Source organism: Psammomys obesus, unplaced genomic scaffold (assembly GCF_907164565.1).
Source record: "Psammomys obesus unplaced genomic scaffold, mPsaObe1.curated_primary_1811, whole genome shotgun sequence".
Lineage (NCBI taxonomy): Eukaryota > Metazoa > Chordata > Mammalia > Rodentia > Muridae > Psammomys > Psammomys obesus.
This window is the reverse complement of record NW_026596040.1, coordinates 24121751-24138831: the sequence shown is the minus strand read 5'-3', so window position 1 is coordinate 24138831 and position 17081 is coordinate 24121751. Positions and strand designations below refer to the sequence as shown.

Sequence of the window (17081 nt, the reverse complement as noted above, 5' to 3'; positions counted from 1 at the left end):
AGATAGATAGATAGATAGATAGATAGATAGATAGATAGATAGATAGAAAGGTAGAAAGGTAGATGGATAAATGGATATAGATATAGCTACATTGAAAAGTTTATACCTGAATACTCTATATACATCATTTCCACTCTTGTCTCTCTCGCTTCAAGTCTATCCATTCCCACCTACTCCCTCAAAAGTTCATGACCTCTTCTTTTAAGATTATTATTGTTACACGGAAGCACGCATACACATACAACCTGCTGAGCACATTTAGTGTGTGCATGTGGGTAGGGTTGACCGCTTTGGCCCGGATAACGTATGAGGGAGCTTGTCCATAGACAAGACCCATTTTTCTTCTTGCAGCAGCCAGGGGTTGCCTAGCTCTTTATCTAGGATGGGCGCTATGAAATTTCCCCTATCCAAGTTAGGGATCCATCATTCTGACTTAATACACCCTCTTCCAGTAAGCAATGCTTCACAGCCAATATTCCAGGCACAGAATAAATGCCTAATGGTCTGCTAAGTTGGGCCATGGGATATTTTTTTAGATATAGCTCTTGTTTTACAAATGTTCTCTCCAACATTCTAAATTGATAAAATCAGATATATGTTCATAATTTAAAGTTTGGTCTTAGGGACTGGAAAAATGACTGAGAGTTTAAGAGCACTTGCTGCTCTTGTAGTGGACCTAGGCTCAGCTTCCAGCACCCACATGACAGTTCACACTTGCCTACAACTTTGGTCTCACAGACACCAATGTGTTCTTCTGACCTCCTTGGGCTTCTATATGCATGACGTGTTCAGGTGTACACTCAAGCACACCAACAAGCATTTAAAATTAAAAATAAACAAAATATTTTAGCAAATGAAATCTTATTTTAAAATAATTTAAATTTGGGTTTTTTTGATAATTAAATCTGCTTGTTAAAATATCTGGAGATTTTATTAACAGACTTTCTCTGGTCTTTCCACCATTTCCAGATTTTTCCTCTCTGTGAGTGCTATGTTTTCCCTTTATCAATCTAAGTGACAGTGCGCCTTGCCCTGACACACTGTCTGACTCCTTAGTGATACGCTACACAACTCTCAGGCCAGGGAAGAGTGACTGACTATTTGGAGGGTTGGCAGTGCCTCTGATGCTACCTCCTCTCCAGCCATCCTACCCATGCGGAGTGAGAGTGCCCAGGGGTGAGCCAGGCAGTCAACTGTCAGAAAGATGGTGACAGAGAGAGAGAGAGAGAGAGAGAGAGAGAGAGAGAGATTCTTACCTATTTAGTCTTGGCACAGTGGGCATCAAAAGGAAGAAGTAGTCAATTCCTTTAGGAATGGATGACGGAGAAAGTTAGAATAACTTAGTTTCACAAAGGATGTCTGTGGCTAGTGAGTCTTGGTAGATGAGAACATTTTGGTTCTTTTTTCATTCTGACACACATCTTACTAGGTAGCCGATGCTACCCTCACATGGGTGATCTTTCTTACCTCAATCCCCCAAGTGTTGAGATCATGATAGCCAGTTTAGATGAGAATTTTAAAGGCCTGTCAGCTGAGGAAGAAGACTGAATACTAACTCACAGGAGAAAAACTTTCTTGTTCCTTGTGTCTGCATCTGGTGTGGAGTAGAAAGAAATTGTAGCAAGAGAGAAAGCAAGCAGGACCTTCTACCATACTCAGGAAAATAGGTGCTTCCTAGTGTGGATGGCCAGCATTGACTAGTCTTATACTTCTAAAAGCTAGGCCTCTGATAGCTGACCTGACTGACAGAGTGTCAACCTGAAGAAAAAAAAAATCAGAGTGCTTTTGAAGTGGTCCAAAGACCTGAGCTGGGCTGTAAAAATGAAGAGGAGGGTGGCCGAGAGAAATATATTTTTTAAATTATATATTATCTTTATTAACTACAGTTTATTCACTTTGTATCTCAGCTGTAGCCCTTCCTCCACCCCCTTTCACTCCCCCTCCCTCTTCTTCTCCTATGCCCCTCCCCCAGTCCAATGATATGGGAGGTCCTCCTCCCCTCCATCTGACCCTGGCCTATCAGGTCTCATCAGGACTGGCTTCTTTGTCTTCCTCTGTGGCCTGGTAAGGCTGCTCCCCACTCAGGTGGAGGTGATCAAAGAGCAGGCCAATCAGTTCATGTCAGAGACAGTCCCTGTTCCCATTATTAGGGAACCATCTTGGACACTGAGCTGCCATGGGATACATTTGTGCAGGGGTTCTAGGTTTTCTCCATGCATGGTCCTTGTTTGGAGTATCAGTCTCAGAAAAGACCCTGTGCCCAGATTTTTTAGTTCTGTTGCTCTCATTGTGGAGCTCTTGTCCCCTCAAGGTCTTTCTATCTTCCCTTTCTTTCATAAGATTCCCTGCACTCTGCCCAAAGTTTGGCTATGAGTCTCAGTATATGTTTTGATACCCTGCTGGGTAGAGTCTTTCAGAGGCCCTCTGTGCTATGGCTACTGTCCTGTTCCCTGTTTTCTTCCTCTTCCAATATCCGACCTGTTTGCCTTTCTGAATGAAGACTGAGCATCTATCTTACTCAGGGTCCTCCTTCTTGCTTAGCTTCTTTAGGTGTACAGATTTTAGTATGATTATCCTATATTATATGTCTAATATCTACTTATAAGTGAGTATATACCATGTGTTTCTGTCTGCTTCTGGGATACCTCACTCAGGATGATCTTTTCTAGATCCCATTTGCCTGCAAATTTCATGATTTCTTTATCTTTAATTGCTGACTAGTATTCCATTGTGTAAATGTACCACAATTTCTGTATCCACTCCTCAACTGAGAAATATCTTAAGGCAGTGTACCTGCCAGTCTTTTTTAAGACAGAATGATGGCCCTGGGATTTATTCTGGTTGCTATTGGACATGACATATTCTGATAGAAAAGGAGGCCTTTGCCATCATTGCAGGGTAGGTCAAGTGAAGACATAATGTAGGGTAGTGTTTAAAAGATGGCTCAAGAGAGTCACTCTCAGAAATTATGGAAGAGAATGAAAAATAGGCCACTCTATTTTCTCATCTTAAAGATTACTGAAACCTAAAAGAGGAAGGCTAAGTGACTGGGTCAACTGTACAGTAGAGGCAGAGCCATCATAGCCAGATCTGGCTTTCTCTTTAAGTGAAAAGAACACACATACACACAGCACACTACAGGAGAAAGGGCAGTCTTGGAGGTCACGTATGGCAAATAGCACACAGTTTCACATAGGAGACTGAATGCCCAAGGATTTGAGTCTCGGCAAGCATCAATGGAACATAGAGCAATCTTCTGTGCCTGCCAAGGGATGACTGACTAAATTATATATACCATTAGGCAGTATGCACTCTAACAGCCTGCCTTTTGCTTCATGTTTCTGACCAAGTTTTGTCTTTGGCAAACGTGTCTTCAAAGACCTAACCTGCCTTTGAGATTCCACTTCTAATGGCTTCACTGAACATCACAGTTGCTCCATTGACATAGCGTCTTGGCTTCTCTGCCTGCAGCTCCGTGGCTCTCCCCTCAGATCCCTATTCATTTCATTAGCTCTTCTAACAGACTTTATTCCTTAATATCTTAGTAGGCAGAGCACAGCTGGATGTGTAATATGCCTGCATACTGATGGGAATATGTTGCTCTTATCATTTATTACATTGGAAGAGCTGGCCTGGCCTGTGGGGCATGTGTCACAGTATGGAAAGTCTTCCAGTGGCTGATGACTTGCCAAACACATTTTAGCTAAGGCGTGTGCTGGCCAGCTGAGTTAGCTACTCAGTATGCCACCTTCTAGTTCTGTATTCACTGCCCTTGAATATTTCTCAAGGTTACAGTCCTTAGGTGGATAGTCCAGACAGATTCTTTCTCATCCAACTGAAGCCCCTTCTCATCATCCTACACTCTCTCCATCTCAAGATTCTCAGTTATGACCACACACAACCTGTAGGCATGAAGAGTATTAAATACCAGCTAATACTGCTATCTCAAAATACAAGGCTTCTGTGAAAAGGAGTTGTATATTTAAAAAAAATCTACCTTATTTAATACACAAGTATCCATCTTTATTTTTCTGAAGTCGTGACCTTGTATCTCATTTTGCCGAAATGTGATAAGGATGGCAAGTGTTGCAATGTCTTTGGAAAAGAGCAAGAGCAGGGGGTTGTGGGAATGTGCAAAGCAGCTGCATGTTGTCAGGCTTGGGCTTGACCCCAAATCTTCTCCTGCTCAGTTGAACATCACTTCTCTAGGATTAAAAAAATTAAATAAATAAACACACTAGATAGACTTTTCTTGGAGCAATGTGAAAGGCAGAAACTGGGTAAGCACAAAAATAATGACAGAGTTTGGATTGGAAGATTCTTGGAGTGTTTTTTCTGTTTTCCCTCTGGCTTTAACATATATTTATGCTATACTCTCTTCTAGCAGTGACTACATGTTGTTTAAACAGCTTCGTCTGGATGATGAACAAAGGCCCCATACTGCCCATGTATAGCATCAGTGTGGTTTATTAATGTGCTTCAAGTGGTCCATTTGGGTTCTGTATATTTTTTGTCTAAGAACCCAAATTGCACCACCAAAGCTCTGCCATTCATTGTAGCTCTAAAACCTCTGGGAAGCACCAGGATCTGCCTACATCTCAGTAGATTTGCATCTACACTGAGGTCAATCCAGAGCTTTCTGGTAATCACTAGGCATAAATGAGCATCTTCGATTTTAAATCACTAAGAAGACTGAAGTACACCACGATAAGATGCTTGACGGTTACTGATGTGATATAACTTCCTCCTGTCTTCTTCCCTCCACAGCCTGAAGGGAGCTGATGCTGGCAACGGCATCAGGGTGTTTGTGCCTGATATCGGGATGTTCATCGCCAGTCTGACCATCTGGCTGGTCTGCAGAAACATTGTTAAGAAGCCAGACCCGGAGGAAGTAGCTCAACTTAATTCTGACTGTGAAAATGAGGAATTGGTAAGTGTGCCCACCTGCATCTTCCTTCTTCGATCCCCGGGGCCTTCCCTCTGAGACTGAGTGGAGTCCATACGAAGAGCACTGCGTGGCTCCCTGTGCAGGAGGCACTCGTGAACATTGTTGCTGTGCAGAGCAGTCTGGGTGATACTGCTGGGCAGACACTCATGGCCACGCCTTGGTGGTGAGGACCCAGGTGACGGGCACATGAGCCCTGTCTTTCAAGAGGGTCTCACAGTGGAGTTAGGATCAGCTGGCCTCACTGCGCCCTAGTGTTTTGTCAGGTGGCCAGGCCTGGAAAGTCATCCTCGGCCTTATGACCTGCTTGCTGTGCAGATCTGAGCTGTTGCGGGATATTTTGAGAAGTAGCAAACAGTAACTTTGGAAGAAAAACGGTCTTCATTACCCCCTGAACTTTCCAGCCTGTGCAGTTTCACCCTGAGGTGTGGCTGTGTGACTGTGCATTTCACCTTCCCAGTTATGGTGTTAGTCTGAATATTCAGGACAGGCCATTTTAAGATGTGCCAGAAGGGGGAGAGATTCCATTTAGAAAAGTAGGAGACTGTTTTAATATACAGGATGACTGAAGAAGCTTCAGGAGCACCCCTTGAATGAGGAGCATGTTTGGGGTGGGGACATGCCACATGTCCCACTACGCTCCTTCTTGACCCACACCAAAGCTTGACCATGTCCTAAGGACTGTGCATTGTTTTAGATTTGGGGTGGCACCAATTTCAAAAGTAGTTGACACTTTTAGATAGAAAGATAAAACTTTGAAGAAAAAAGCTACTCAGAAATACTACCAGATGATTTAGTCATAAGATCTGGCAAGAAGTTAAATTTGGAAAATGGAAATTAACTGGAATTTTGTAGATTAGGAGTGTTAACCATACATGCGTCAGGAATTACATACATTAACTATGCATGAATCAGGAACTGCATACATTAAGAGCATTAACTATGCATGCATCAGGAACTGCATACATTAGGAGCATTAACTATGCATGTATCAGGAATTAGATTTACTAGGAATAATAACTGTGCTTGTATACATCAAAGAAGGATAATCCTCAGTTATGGCAAATAAGCACAAAATTGCCACAAGTGCTTAGTCGTAACAAAATAATCCAGAGGAAATATAATTCTATAATATGAAAATTAGAATTTAGATTACTGACTAAATCTTATGACTTAAAAATAAGCAACTATGCTATGTATCCATATTCTTATATTTTAGGGCAAAAAAGATACAAAGTGAAAAAAGTAATTAAAGCAGAGTAACTGCTAAACAAATCTTTCATTCATGGCTACAAATCTAAAATCAGATATAACTTGGAAATATTTTTTTTTCTGTTGATGGTGTAACTTTAAGATAGAAAATTCTAATTGAGTATGTTTTTATATTGCACTATTATTTTAGAGTGCTTACAGTTTTGAAAATGTTTTAATTAAATCATTAGTAAAAAGGTGTCCTAATTGGTGGCAGTAAACACATTAACTGAAAGTTTGCTCATTTAGGATTTTTCCTATTGTTCTCTATAAAGACAAGGTTGTGTGTTGGTTCTCTCCCCCTGCACAGGAGACCTAAGGGACAATTGTTGGAAACTGACTGGTTTTTGAGGGCGGTTGTGGAGGCTAATGCACAGTGTCTGTGTGATACTAAGGACAGCTATGGCCTCTTAGTCTATAAAATGTCGTAGTAGGCTGCGGGTACAGATCAGGAAAAGAATTTGTGTTTACCATGTCTGAGGCCCTGGGTTCAATCAGCGATAACAAAATTATTAGTAATGCATTATATATTGGTTGCAATTCTAAACTGAAGTGCTAAAAAAGTAGTTCAGAAGCACAGCGTACACCTGTTTTGGGTGCTTAATAAATGATTACTTCCTTTCCTTATTTTGTTTTTCTAATTTGAGAAGTATAGAAACTTAACATTCAAGGTCCTAAATCAACCGAACTCAGTGAAAAAAAAAATTCCTCTGTACCTCTAATAAGTCAACATGGCTGAGCTTAAAAGTAACGAACATATGCTATTTCTGTAGAATGAGAACAAGTAGCTTGTAGCAATCCATACAGAGGGGGCCTGTAGTTAAGGGTAAAGGACCTCTGATGAAGAAGACGGAATAACACAGACATGGGTAGTAATTCTGAAAGTACGCCTTCGTTCTGGTCACACCCCATTTGCATACTTGGGCATGTGACAACTCTGTCCTGTTTGAAATCGACTTAATAGGTATTCAAGGGACACACACTGTTAATCCCTTTATTCAGAGAAAACACAAGATACCAGATTTATATCACAAACCTCTCTTATTTTGAGCTTCGAGAATACTACTTGTATTGATTTATGGGGACTCTTTTCTGCTTCAGTTAAATTTGATTGGGACCAATTCAGACATTAATGCCCATTCTCTTAGCACATTCCAGCCCAGTGGGTAGGCCTGAGGAAGGGTAGTGAGTGCAGGATTCACCACCAGGGAAATACTTGTGACTTGACAATCCCAAGTCAGACTGGAAGGAATCAGAATACACGGCCAAAGTAAGCAGAGAAATTAATTTCATTTCTGCATACTTCCTGCTACTTCCAAATCTTGGCTTTTGCACTCTAGAATGTTTAGTTTTGAAGATGTAGAAGAATAGTGTTTGCCGGCATTGTTTCTTCCTTATTTATCTGAGTAGAGAGATGGAAAGATTAATCCCCTGGTGCCGGGACAATTCCTTTTCAAACACAGCCTTGTCTCCTAGGAGCAGCTTGGCCTTTCTTAATCCACTGATGAGGCTGACATTTGGTGTTTGGAAGTGTTTACCCATCAAGGGGTTCTACTGAGGGATTGTTGGAGAAGTGGGGTGCAGTACCACATGGACCCCTGGCCTGCCTGTGTGGTGTGTTAGCTGGGCAGCCTACTCCTCAAAGTAGGAAAGGCTCCCTGGGCAGAGGAGTCTGAGGTCTTGTTTGTGTACTCAGAAGCAGATCGGCCAATCATCACTGGGAAAAAGAGCCTCATCCTTCTTAAAAAAAATAATAGCAATCTTTAAAAGATAATAATAAGAGTTGCATTATGAACAGCAAATTGTATAGAAAGCTGACCTACACAATGAGAAAGTGTATGACATCACTAAAATGCACATAGCTATTTATTTCTGTACTTGTAACTGTTTCTTTGAAATTTCATAAGGTTTAAGACCTTACTCTTTAAGCAAATAATATTTTCAAATAAAACTCTGAACAAAGGTTTTTCAAATAGAAATTGCAATCATCAGTTGGCCTGTGTAAGGAGGCATATTTAATAAATAAAAAGTGTAAAATTCCAAAGAGTATTCCAGTCAGGCATGTGTGGTGGTACATGCTTGTAACCTCAGCACTTGGGAGGTAGAAAATGGAAGATCAGGAAGGGGTCAAGGTCAGCCTCAGTTACATGAGGCCCTGTCTCAAAAAGACAGGAAAATCAACAGGAAAGAAAGAAGGAAAGAAGGAAGGAGGGAAGGAAGGAAGGAAGGAAAGAAGGAATGAAGGAACAAAGGAAGGAAGGAGGACATTTTATTCCAGGAAAAGCTACTGAAAGTTGAAGGTATATCTCCTGGCTCCTGTTACTGCGTTTTGTATATTCATCCATAAGCTCAGAATTTGTGCTGTGGCTTCTTGTGCCTGTCATTCCTCGGCCCACCATGACACTACAATTTTGGCAGACTAAATGTTCATCTGACCTCCTCTTGCATAAGAAGGCTATAAAGTTTGGATCATGCTTTTTTTTTTTTTTTCAGAGCAAGAAACAAAAATGGGAGAAATCAGTCATTCTCCTAGCACCTTCTAATTAGACACTTGGCATTTGCTCATTTCTAACCTGAGATTTAATCCAAAGTCACTGGCTATAATTTTCCTAGGCCCTCGGTTTTCTAGCAGACATTTGCTACATGGAACAGTACAAGGTGGCAAGAAATTGGGCAGCTGCCCAGGCACCTGCAAACCTCACACTGGGTGACTTGTAGTGAGAGAAATGTTCTGTCTGCGGCTGTCCCAGATATGCAATGCTGCCACTCCTGGTGGTACAGCAAGAGACTCTTTTCACAGCTTCGAAAAGTCACCCTCAGGAATTTGGGAAACCCCCAGTCCTCTGAGCACTGGAGTGTGCCCTGCTCACATGGAAGCTCGGAGAGAGAAGTCCAGAGCATAAAACAATGGAAGCCAAGCACACAGGCTGAGCCGTGGGCCAGAACTGGTTGCATAGCTTTTGTCTCCTCATACTAAGGGCTTTGACCCAAGGCAAGACGGATCTAGCTGTGAGCAATCTGTCTTGAGTGATTGCTCTGCTGAAGATGAAGATGAAGATACCTGTTCTAAAGTCATGTTCACTATCATACCCTTTACTGAGCTCCTGCTGTGGGCCAGCCTGCTGGATGGAAAAATATCTAACGAGGATTGGCTTTTGTTTCCTGCTTTGCTTTGCAGAGAAGAACTTGTTCTCTTTCAAATCATGTCCACCGGATCTCTAAGGCAGTGAATCCTTTTTTTTTTTTTTTTTTTTTTTTTCTTATCTTCAGGATCTTACATTCCAATTTTATAAAGTTTTATCTACTTGGTCCCCCCAACACTTCTCTCTCTCTCTCTTTCTCTCTCTCTCTCTCATACACATACACACACACATACACACACACACACACACACACACACAACTACTGAGAATCTCATAGCAGGTTTTCATCTGTATCCCATCCCACACACAATCCTGGGCATGGTAACAAGGTATTTGGTAGAATAAGGAATGGCTGGATGGGTGGATGGATGGAGGCACTGAAGGGGAGATGTAATTATGTATGTATGTATGTATGTATGTATGTATGCATGCATGTATGTACAGATAGAGAAGGAAGGAAGGAAATCTGTTTGTTCCAAAACAGACCCAGCCCTATTCAGCCTTTTGACACCTTCACAACTAAGACCAAAAGGTGTTCACTTGGTTTGTATTTCAGAACACAAGTTGACTCTTTCTGAATCTTTCAGAGAATGTTTGAACACCAAGAAGGACTTATGTGCTCTCAAAGGACTGCTTCTGCCATCATTTCTCAGTGCCCTAGGACATGCATGTACAGCTGTGCTTAGCAGATCCCCAGGAAGGAAAACAGGTGAAGCAGTAAGAAATAATGCCTGAAACCAAAGACGCTCTGTGGTTCTCATGGAGTGTAGGGGTAGACGCCTGCCCACTTACCTAAAGACTTGGTTTTATGGTGTGCTAGCAAATGATTTCTTAAAGAAGTATCTTAAAGGAAAATCCGTTTTAAATAAGTGGCCAATCTGATTTAGTCCATCTCCATTTTTTTTTCTTTCAAATGATGCTAGGTGATTTTTAAAGGCCATTGCCCTCTCTAACTTGGTAGTTTAACCTGGAAATCTTTTCTTCTAGTGCTAGAAATGTTCCCAAAGGCACCCAGACTTAGGAGCAGGAACATCCACAGACTCCCACAGATCCCCTGCTACCTGACTGGCCCCTGCCCATGCCTCAGTTGTCTTCCTGCCTTTACTAAACCACCAGCGCTCTTTGGAGGAGCTCTCAAGCAACACCTACAGCCACTTTCCAAGTGAGAGGCGAGACTGGCACTACTTTCATAAAGTGGCAGGATAATGCTCCGAAAGCAAGGTCAGCAACAGAATACACTGTGTGAAGGGCTGCCACGTTAGACTGACATAGCCTATGTGATGGCACGCCATATGACAGCGCTCTGCCCTCACCTCTCTTCTTGCCATCGCAGGGAAAACTAGGGAGACCCTTTGTCCTCTGCTATGAGTCACGAGCACTTTCCCCTCCCATCTGTGGGCTATTCTGTGAGATGAGCCCATTTTGCTAAGATAAATTGTTAACTTTAAAAAGTAAATAATGCATAAACAAGGGTGACACTTTGGAAAATGTTCCTTTTGCCTCACAGACCTTTTGGCTCAGTCCATGTGACCGTGATGGACATCCATAGATATGCCTTTGAAGGCTTGCTTTTCACCTCAGAGAAGAGGAGAGGGGTTCAGCTGCAGCAGAAGTTCAGTTTGGGGGTCCAAGTCCTCAGTGGAAGCTGAGGAGGCATCAGAGACATTTTCACATTTCCACAGTGTATTTTGCACAGAACACATTCTTGAAAAAGGCTTTTCACTGTAGAACACCCTTGCCAGTGCCCTTCGTGCAGCCAGGATATGGAGCCGAGATGGTTGGCTAGAATTGCCATGAGGGAACCTTTGATCATTCCTGCCAGGAACTTCTAGAGATTCTAACGCAGTGAGTCTGAGGTGCATCCTGGCAAGCTCTTGGCCTGATGTTCCCCAGATAGTCTTGGGTTTTATGCCCTTAGATGGAATTACATGGTGTTAAGGAAAAGGAACATGGATGCTCAGGTCCTATCAAAAGTACTTCTGTGTCTTTGTGAAAATCCCCAGGAAAGGACAGCCTGTGAGGACATGCTACCTGCAGGAGGCAGGTGGGGGCACCTTGCAGGTGTAAAGACCAGATGGCCTGGTGGGAAACTGCGTCCATAGCACTGGAAGATCCACCCTAAAACATTGCATCTACATCTGAAATCGGGAACTTTTTTTTTTCTTTTCAGTAGTACTTTTTTACTTTATTTGTAACATACATATAATATTTGTGGTTATTTGTAGGGTACAGTGTGGTGTTTTGCTATATGGGTTAGTTGTAGAATGATCACATTATACAATCGAGACATCTATTGCTGTGACTACTAACGTCCATGTTGTGGACACTTCAAGTCCTCTGTTTCCTTTTCTAAAATAATCATTAGTTAATATTGTAGACATGATGATGGGCCATAAATCACCATAGCACTTATTTTTTCTAGGTGAAAGCTCACAGGCTCTGGCTGGGGATTTCCCTGCACCTGCACTCTTGCCCACCCTCTGCCAACCTCCATCCTCACTGCCCACACTGAGTTCATCTTTTAGAATCCATAAACAAGCAGTATCATGTCATGTTGGCTGACATGTTCCATTGAGCACACTGTCCTGGCCTGTTGTCACAGGAGACAGAACTTGTCAAAATCAACATCTTTTGGGGCTGGGGAGATGGCTCAAAGGTTAAGAGCACTGGTTGCTCTTCCAGAAGTATTGAGTTCAATTCCCAGCCACCACATGGCTCACAACCATCTATAATGAGATCTGGTGCCCTCTTCTGACATGTAGGCATACAAGCAGGCAGAAGAGTGTATACATAATAAACAAATAAATCTTAAAAAATATCAAAATCTTTAAAAGGACTTAAAAGTATAGGTGAGTTTATATTTTGACAAAGGTAATATTTTATGAGTGATATTACTGGACATTTTAGACTGTTAAAGGTCCACCTGGCCTTTGAATTTTGGGGTAGCTTAGGAATCACAGGTGTTGAATCTTTGTTTCCAACTGCTTCTTGTTTGCTTCAAGACCAATTCAGGTCTTGTTCCTACAAGGTGTCAGATTTCTCCAGCAAACAAGGCTGCCTGTTAGTGAATATGATTCCCCGCTCCTGCCAAACCCCAGCGTTTATAGGTCAGCAGAGGAATTCTTGATGAGGGAAAAGGCATGCCTGTTAATATGCCACCCAACGTGACTAGTGGCAGGCCTGGCCCTTGACTGAATAGGACAACGGGACTCACAGACACAGACCCACCTCCTATCAGCTTGGCATGTTTGAAAAGCACTTCTGGGAGCTTGGGAGAAGCTGGTGTAAAAACATTTAGAGAATCTAGAGCCATAAAGTGCAATGACACGCTTCTAAACCTCCTATAGATTTTTGCCTATAGCCCCTTCCTGTCTCAGAGAGATCAAGAGAAGATATGTGTGTAACCCCGAAGGCTTGTGAGCAGAGCGGGCTGTGATCTCATCAACATCCTTAGCCACTCTAAAATGGAATACTGAGTCATCTGTCATGAGCGTTATGAATGCATTTCCTCCTGTGACTCAGGAGGTCGCCACCATGTTTTCACTTCAAGTGTAGTAAGATGTTTGCCAGACTTCCCTCCAGTGGTTGGGGGTGGAGGTGGATAGTGAGGAAAGTACTCACTCACCTGGTGTTGGGAGCGAAGCTGCTTTTCCTTGATCAGTGAGTAGTGTGGCATCTTTTTGTAGCTGCACACATGGATTCTGCTTATAAGTGATGGAGTAAGAGGAAAGGCTACCTTAAGAGCCAGACTTGCAGGGCTAGGGAAAAGAGCCCGTAGCCTGGAGACTATATGTCCCAAGGAAAAGAGAACAAGAGAACCTGTGGATTCTGGTTCTGCAGCTGTTCCCTGTGTGGCCTGCCCCCTAGGTAAGCCACACCAACATGAGTAGAAATCCAGGCTTAGGTGGAAGCATCTGAAAGATGAGCCATCTCAGAATTGTCCCTAGGGAATTCTTCAGCTGGGTGCTAATGACCCCAGAGCGACCTTCCCAGTTCCCAGCTTCCCCATTAACTTGTGCTAGCCGCCTGATTAGCACCTTGGAGCTGAACTTGAAATGAGGGAGGGTGTCCTGAAGTACACTCGTTTCCTTCCCAGCCATCCCTTCTCCCCATTAAAGATAAGATACCGGACTGCCTTTCCCTTTCCTCTGTCCCTCTCCTCCCACCTCATACTTGCTAGTGAGTTCTGGGCCATGGACATAAACACATGCAACAAGACAATCTCAAAATCAGCTTTATCCCTTACACTTTCTGTCTTCCAACCATTTATTCCAAGCCACTGGAATTAGTCTGTAAGACAGACTGTGTGGAGCTCCTTGTTACAGAGAATAGAGAGAGGACCAAGGGCAGTTACAGCAGACTAAAGAGGAATTATGTTTGGAGAGGTGGAATGGAGTCTGGCTGAATCTCAGCAAGAGTTTCACGTTGGGAGGCAAATACAGATAGGAAGGATACATTGTTCTAAGGTTAGATGGCAGGATGAATTAGTTTGATGATGGTGACCCGAAAGAAATAGAACCCGCTGTGTCGTGGGATCCAAAAGAGAAGGAGTGGGCTGAGCAGATGGGTCGCAGTGATGGCGCACAGAAGAAGAGCGAGTATGTCACAGGTGGCCTGCAGAGAGGTTATCTGAGGAGCCCAATCCCCTTCAGCTGAAGACCTTCACTCTGAAAACTACAATGTAAGGTCCTCCACTGAGAACAAGAAGGGAAGGAAGGAGGCTGTGGCCTGGAGACACTTGCTTCCTGTCACTCTGTCTTCCCCCTGCTTAGACTTTGAGTAGTTCCTCCCTCTGCCAGGATGCTCTCTCTTGGGACTTTTGCATGGCCGGTGACTCTGTGACATTTAGATCCTAGTCTAATGCCACCTTTTCGGAGAGAGAGTCTCCCTGACCTCAGAATCTACTGCAGCCACGGCCTTCCCCCATCATAGCTGTATCCCACTTGACCTCTCGGAACAGCCCTTATTATGGGATGTTTAGCCTGCTCATTGGTTTGCTAGGTTACACATGTATTTCTAATTCTCTCACTAGAGCTTCCAGACACATTGGGTCTTGTGTGGGTAAAGCGTCTTCTGCCCCAGGAAAGACATAAATACACTTATCTATTGGCTTCTCTGAGAGGTCTGATCCAGCCCTGAAGATACCCAGATTCACACCTGCTCAAGTCCTTTTTACAAAAGCTGCATAGTGTGTGGTCAGGACCTATGCACATCTTCCCAACCAAATGCCAGTGTGTCACAAATTGGTGTTCAAAGGATAGTGGCGAGAGGAAAGACTACAAATTCAACACAGACTCAATTTTCTTAGATGTCAGTAATCTGGTTTGTTGAATCTGCAGATACAGAACCTATGAGTATAGAGGAAATGTCACAATGAACTCAAAAGAACCTCATTTGAATGTAGGGGATTTAGTCAGACCAAATTAAATCCTGCTGAAGAGAAAGGTGCATATGTTTGCGTGTGTGCATATGTGTGTATGGTCTAATATGGTGTGTGCCTATGTGTGTAAGCACATATGTATGTGCTCCTGTGAATATCTGTGTGGGCATACAGATGGCTGTGCTTGGATATGTATCTGTATATATAAGCACATATGTACGTATGCATAGTTGTTTGGGGGGCATGCATGCTTGCGTGTGGGTATGTACACGCGTTTTCATGGTATGTGTGTGCACTCGTGTTGCTGCATCGGGTTAGACACAGTAGAGGGCTAAGCCAAGCTCCTTTGTGGTCTGCCCCCTTCTTGATAACAGAATGTTTCTGAATCCTCCTAACCACTTAGAATGTCCTTAACTTGGCACCAGCCCTTCCGGGTCCATTTTTCTCAGAGATTTCAGCCTACTAAGGACCGGAACCCCATGAATGAGTTCTGTGGGCATCCAAGCCAATGGTCTGGAGACAGAACCTGTCGCATGAAGACCAGGAAAGCCAGGCTTTCCAGCGGTCTTTCCAGATATGTAGAGTGGGCTAAGAGTCTCTCATCTATGTGACACATGCTCTAATTGCCCTGGACAGATATATGTAGCCTCACAACCTAGGGACAAATGCAGTATCCCTTATCTTGGCCAGACTCTGTTTGAATGTGTTTAGGGATAGCTTCTATGTATAATTCCTTTAAAAATCCCAACCCTCTTAAGGAAAGAGTCTAATGAGAAAAAAAAAAATCCTTGTTTAGTCTTTAAAAACAGTCAAAAACCCCATTTACATTCAGCTGAAAATTGTGCCTGGAGAGTTGTAATTTTTTTCCCCGCTGTCTGCTTTTCTCCCTACATCCCTAATGAAACAGTACCAAAGCACTGAGTTCTGAAAAATCCATTCATTCTAGCATCCTCTGAAGGGTCTGTGAGGAAGCCACAGCACTATGGTCCACCCAGCCCAAGACCACTGTCCTGGTCAGAAAATCCTATGAGGGCTAGCAAAGATAAACTTATAAAGGAAGAGGGGCGGGAGTGCTGATCATTAGTCTGTCCCCACCTCTGCCCTATTTTGCTTCTGTGGTTCTGTAACACCGGCCAGCAGCAGAGCAGAATAGAGTTGGAAAAAAATAAGAAAGAAAGAAACAATCCAGACAGACCATAGCCAAGACTGTTAATGGCCCTGACAGTTTTCTTGCACTTATAAAAGAATGGGCACGGGTAGGGCACATGGTATACCACTGTGACCCCAAGGCTGAGAATATTACCTGTGTGAGTCAAAGTGGCTTGGACTCACTACCAAGGGACCTGAGGGCTGGTTGTTGTTCTGATTTGTGAAGCTCACTCCAGGAACCAACCCCCAGCTTAGGAACCATGGGTTCATGGAAGTCTGAGCTGCTGAGTCCCCTGTCTTTTATTTCTTTAGGCTGGAGGAGAAAAGATGGATTCAGAGGAGGCGCTGATCTATGAAGAGGACTTAGATGGAGAGGAAGGCATGGACGGCGAGCTGGAAGAAAGCACAAAACTAAAAATACTTCGCAGGCTCGCCTCTGTCGCCTCCAAGCTTAAGGAGTTCATTGGCAACATGATAACCACAGCAGGCAAGGTCGTGGTGACCATCCTGCTGGGCTCCTCAGGTGAGTGGCTTCACCCCGAGATAGTCACAGTCCAGGATGTGCACAGCGATTGATGGGATTAAATGGAAAGAAGGGAACAGTGGAGTCCATAGCCACAGCATAATCCTGTGTCCCGTGCACAGCCAGCAACATGAGAAACCTCCTCCGCCTCATGGCTTCTGTCAAGTTCTAGTCTTGAGGTTTTCAAAAAGGCTGTTAGTCTCTGGCGATTCATATTTTCCATATCTAAGTGAGCTCATTTATATGTTTAGGTTAAAATAAGAGCTGTTTCTCTTTCCCAGAACCTTTGAACTCCGCTCTGCTAGCAATTAGTTATTTGAGTGTGTACAGAGCCAACACTATCTTTGCATCATGGGGTATTTGAAATTTTAATTTAACTCTCCAGGATGTACAGTTTTTCTTCCCAAGTTAGATTGCAATATCCCTCTACAGACAGCAATTTCCTTTAAATGTTGGCCACATTCTGCTTATTCTGTAATAATGTCACCTAATGCTATCTCAACCTTTCCTCTCCTTCCTTTCCCACTATCTACCACACTTGGAACAGCTTAAAATGGACTCACTTAGACTAAAGTCTGTTCAAAACTCCTGGACTCCCAGACACAGTTGCTTTAAGCCATGTGTAAATTAGTTGTTTCATTGGGTAGAACAAAATTGTAATGACACTATAGCACCCACAATATATAATGT

At 43.1% G+C, this 17081-nt stretch overlaps 1 protein-coding gene across 3 annotated transcripts in view; it reads left to right on the top strand.

Annotated features, from left to right (window-relative positions):
* The window catches only part of Piezo2 (piezo type mechanosensitive ion channel component 2), a 348488-nt gene that overhangs the window by 209651 nt on the left and 121756 nt on the right, over positions 1 to 17081 (top strand). For all 3 annotated transcript variants that reach the window (XM_055622927.1, XM_055622925.1, XM_055622924.1), the window contains exons 5-6: positions 4768 to 4930; positions 16181 to 16391. In XM_055622927.1, coding sequence (XP_055478902.1) covers positions 4768 to 4930; positions 16181 to 16391 — 374 coding nt within the window. The remainder of the gene's footprint in view (positions 1 to 4767; positions 4931 to 16180; positions 16392 to 17081) is intronic.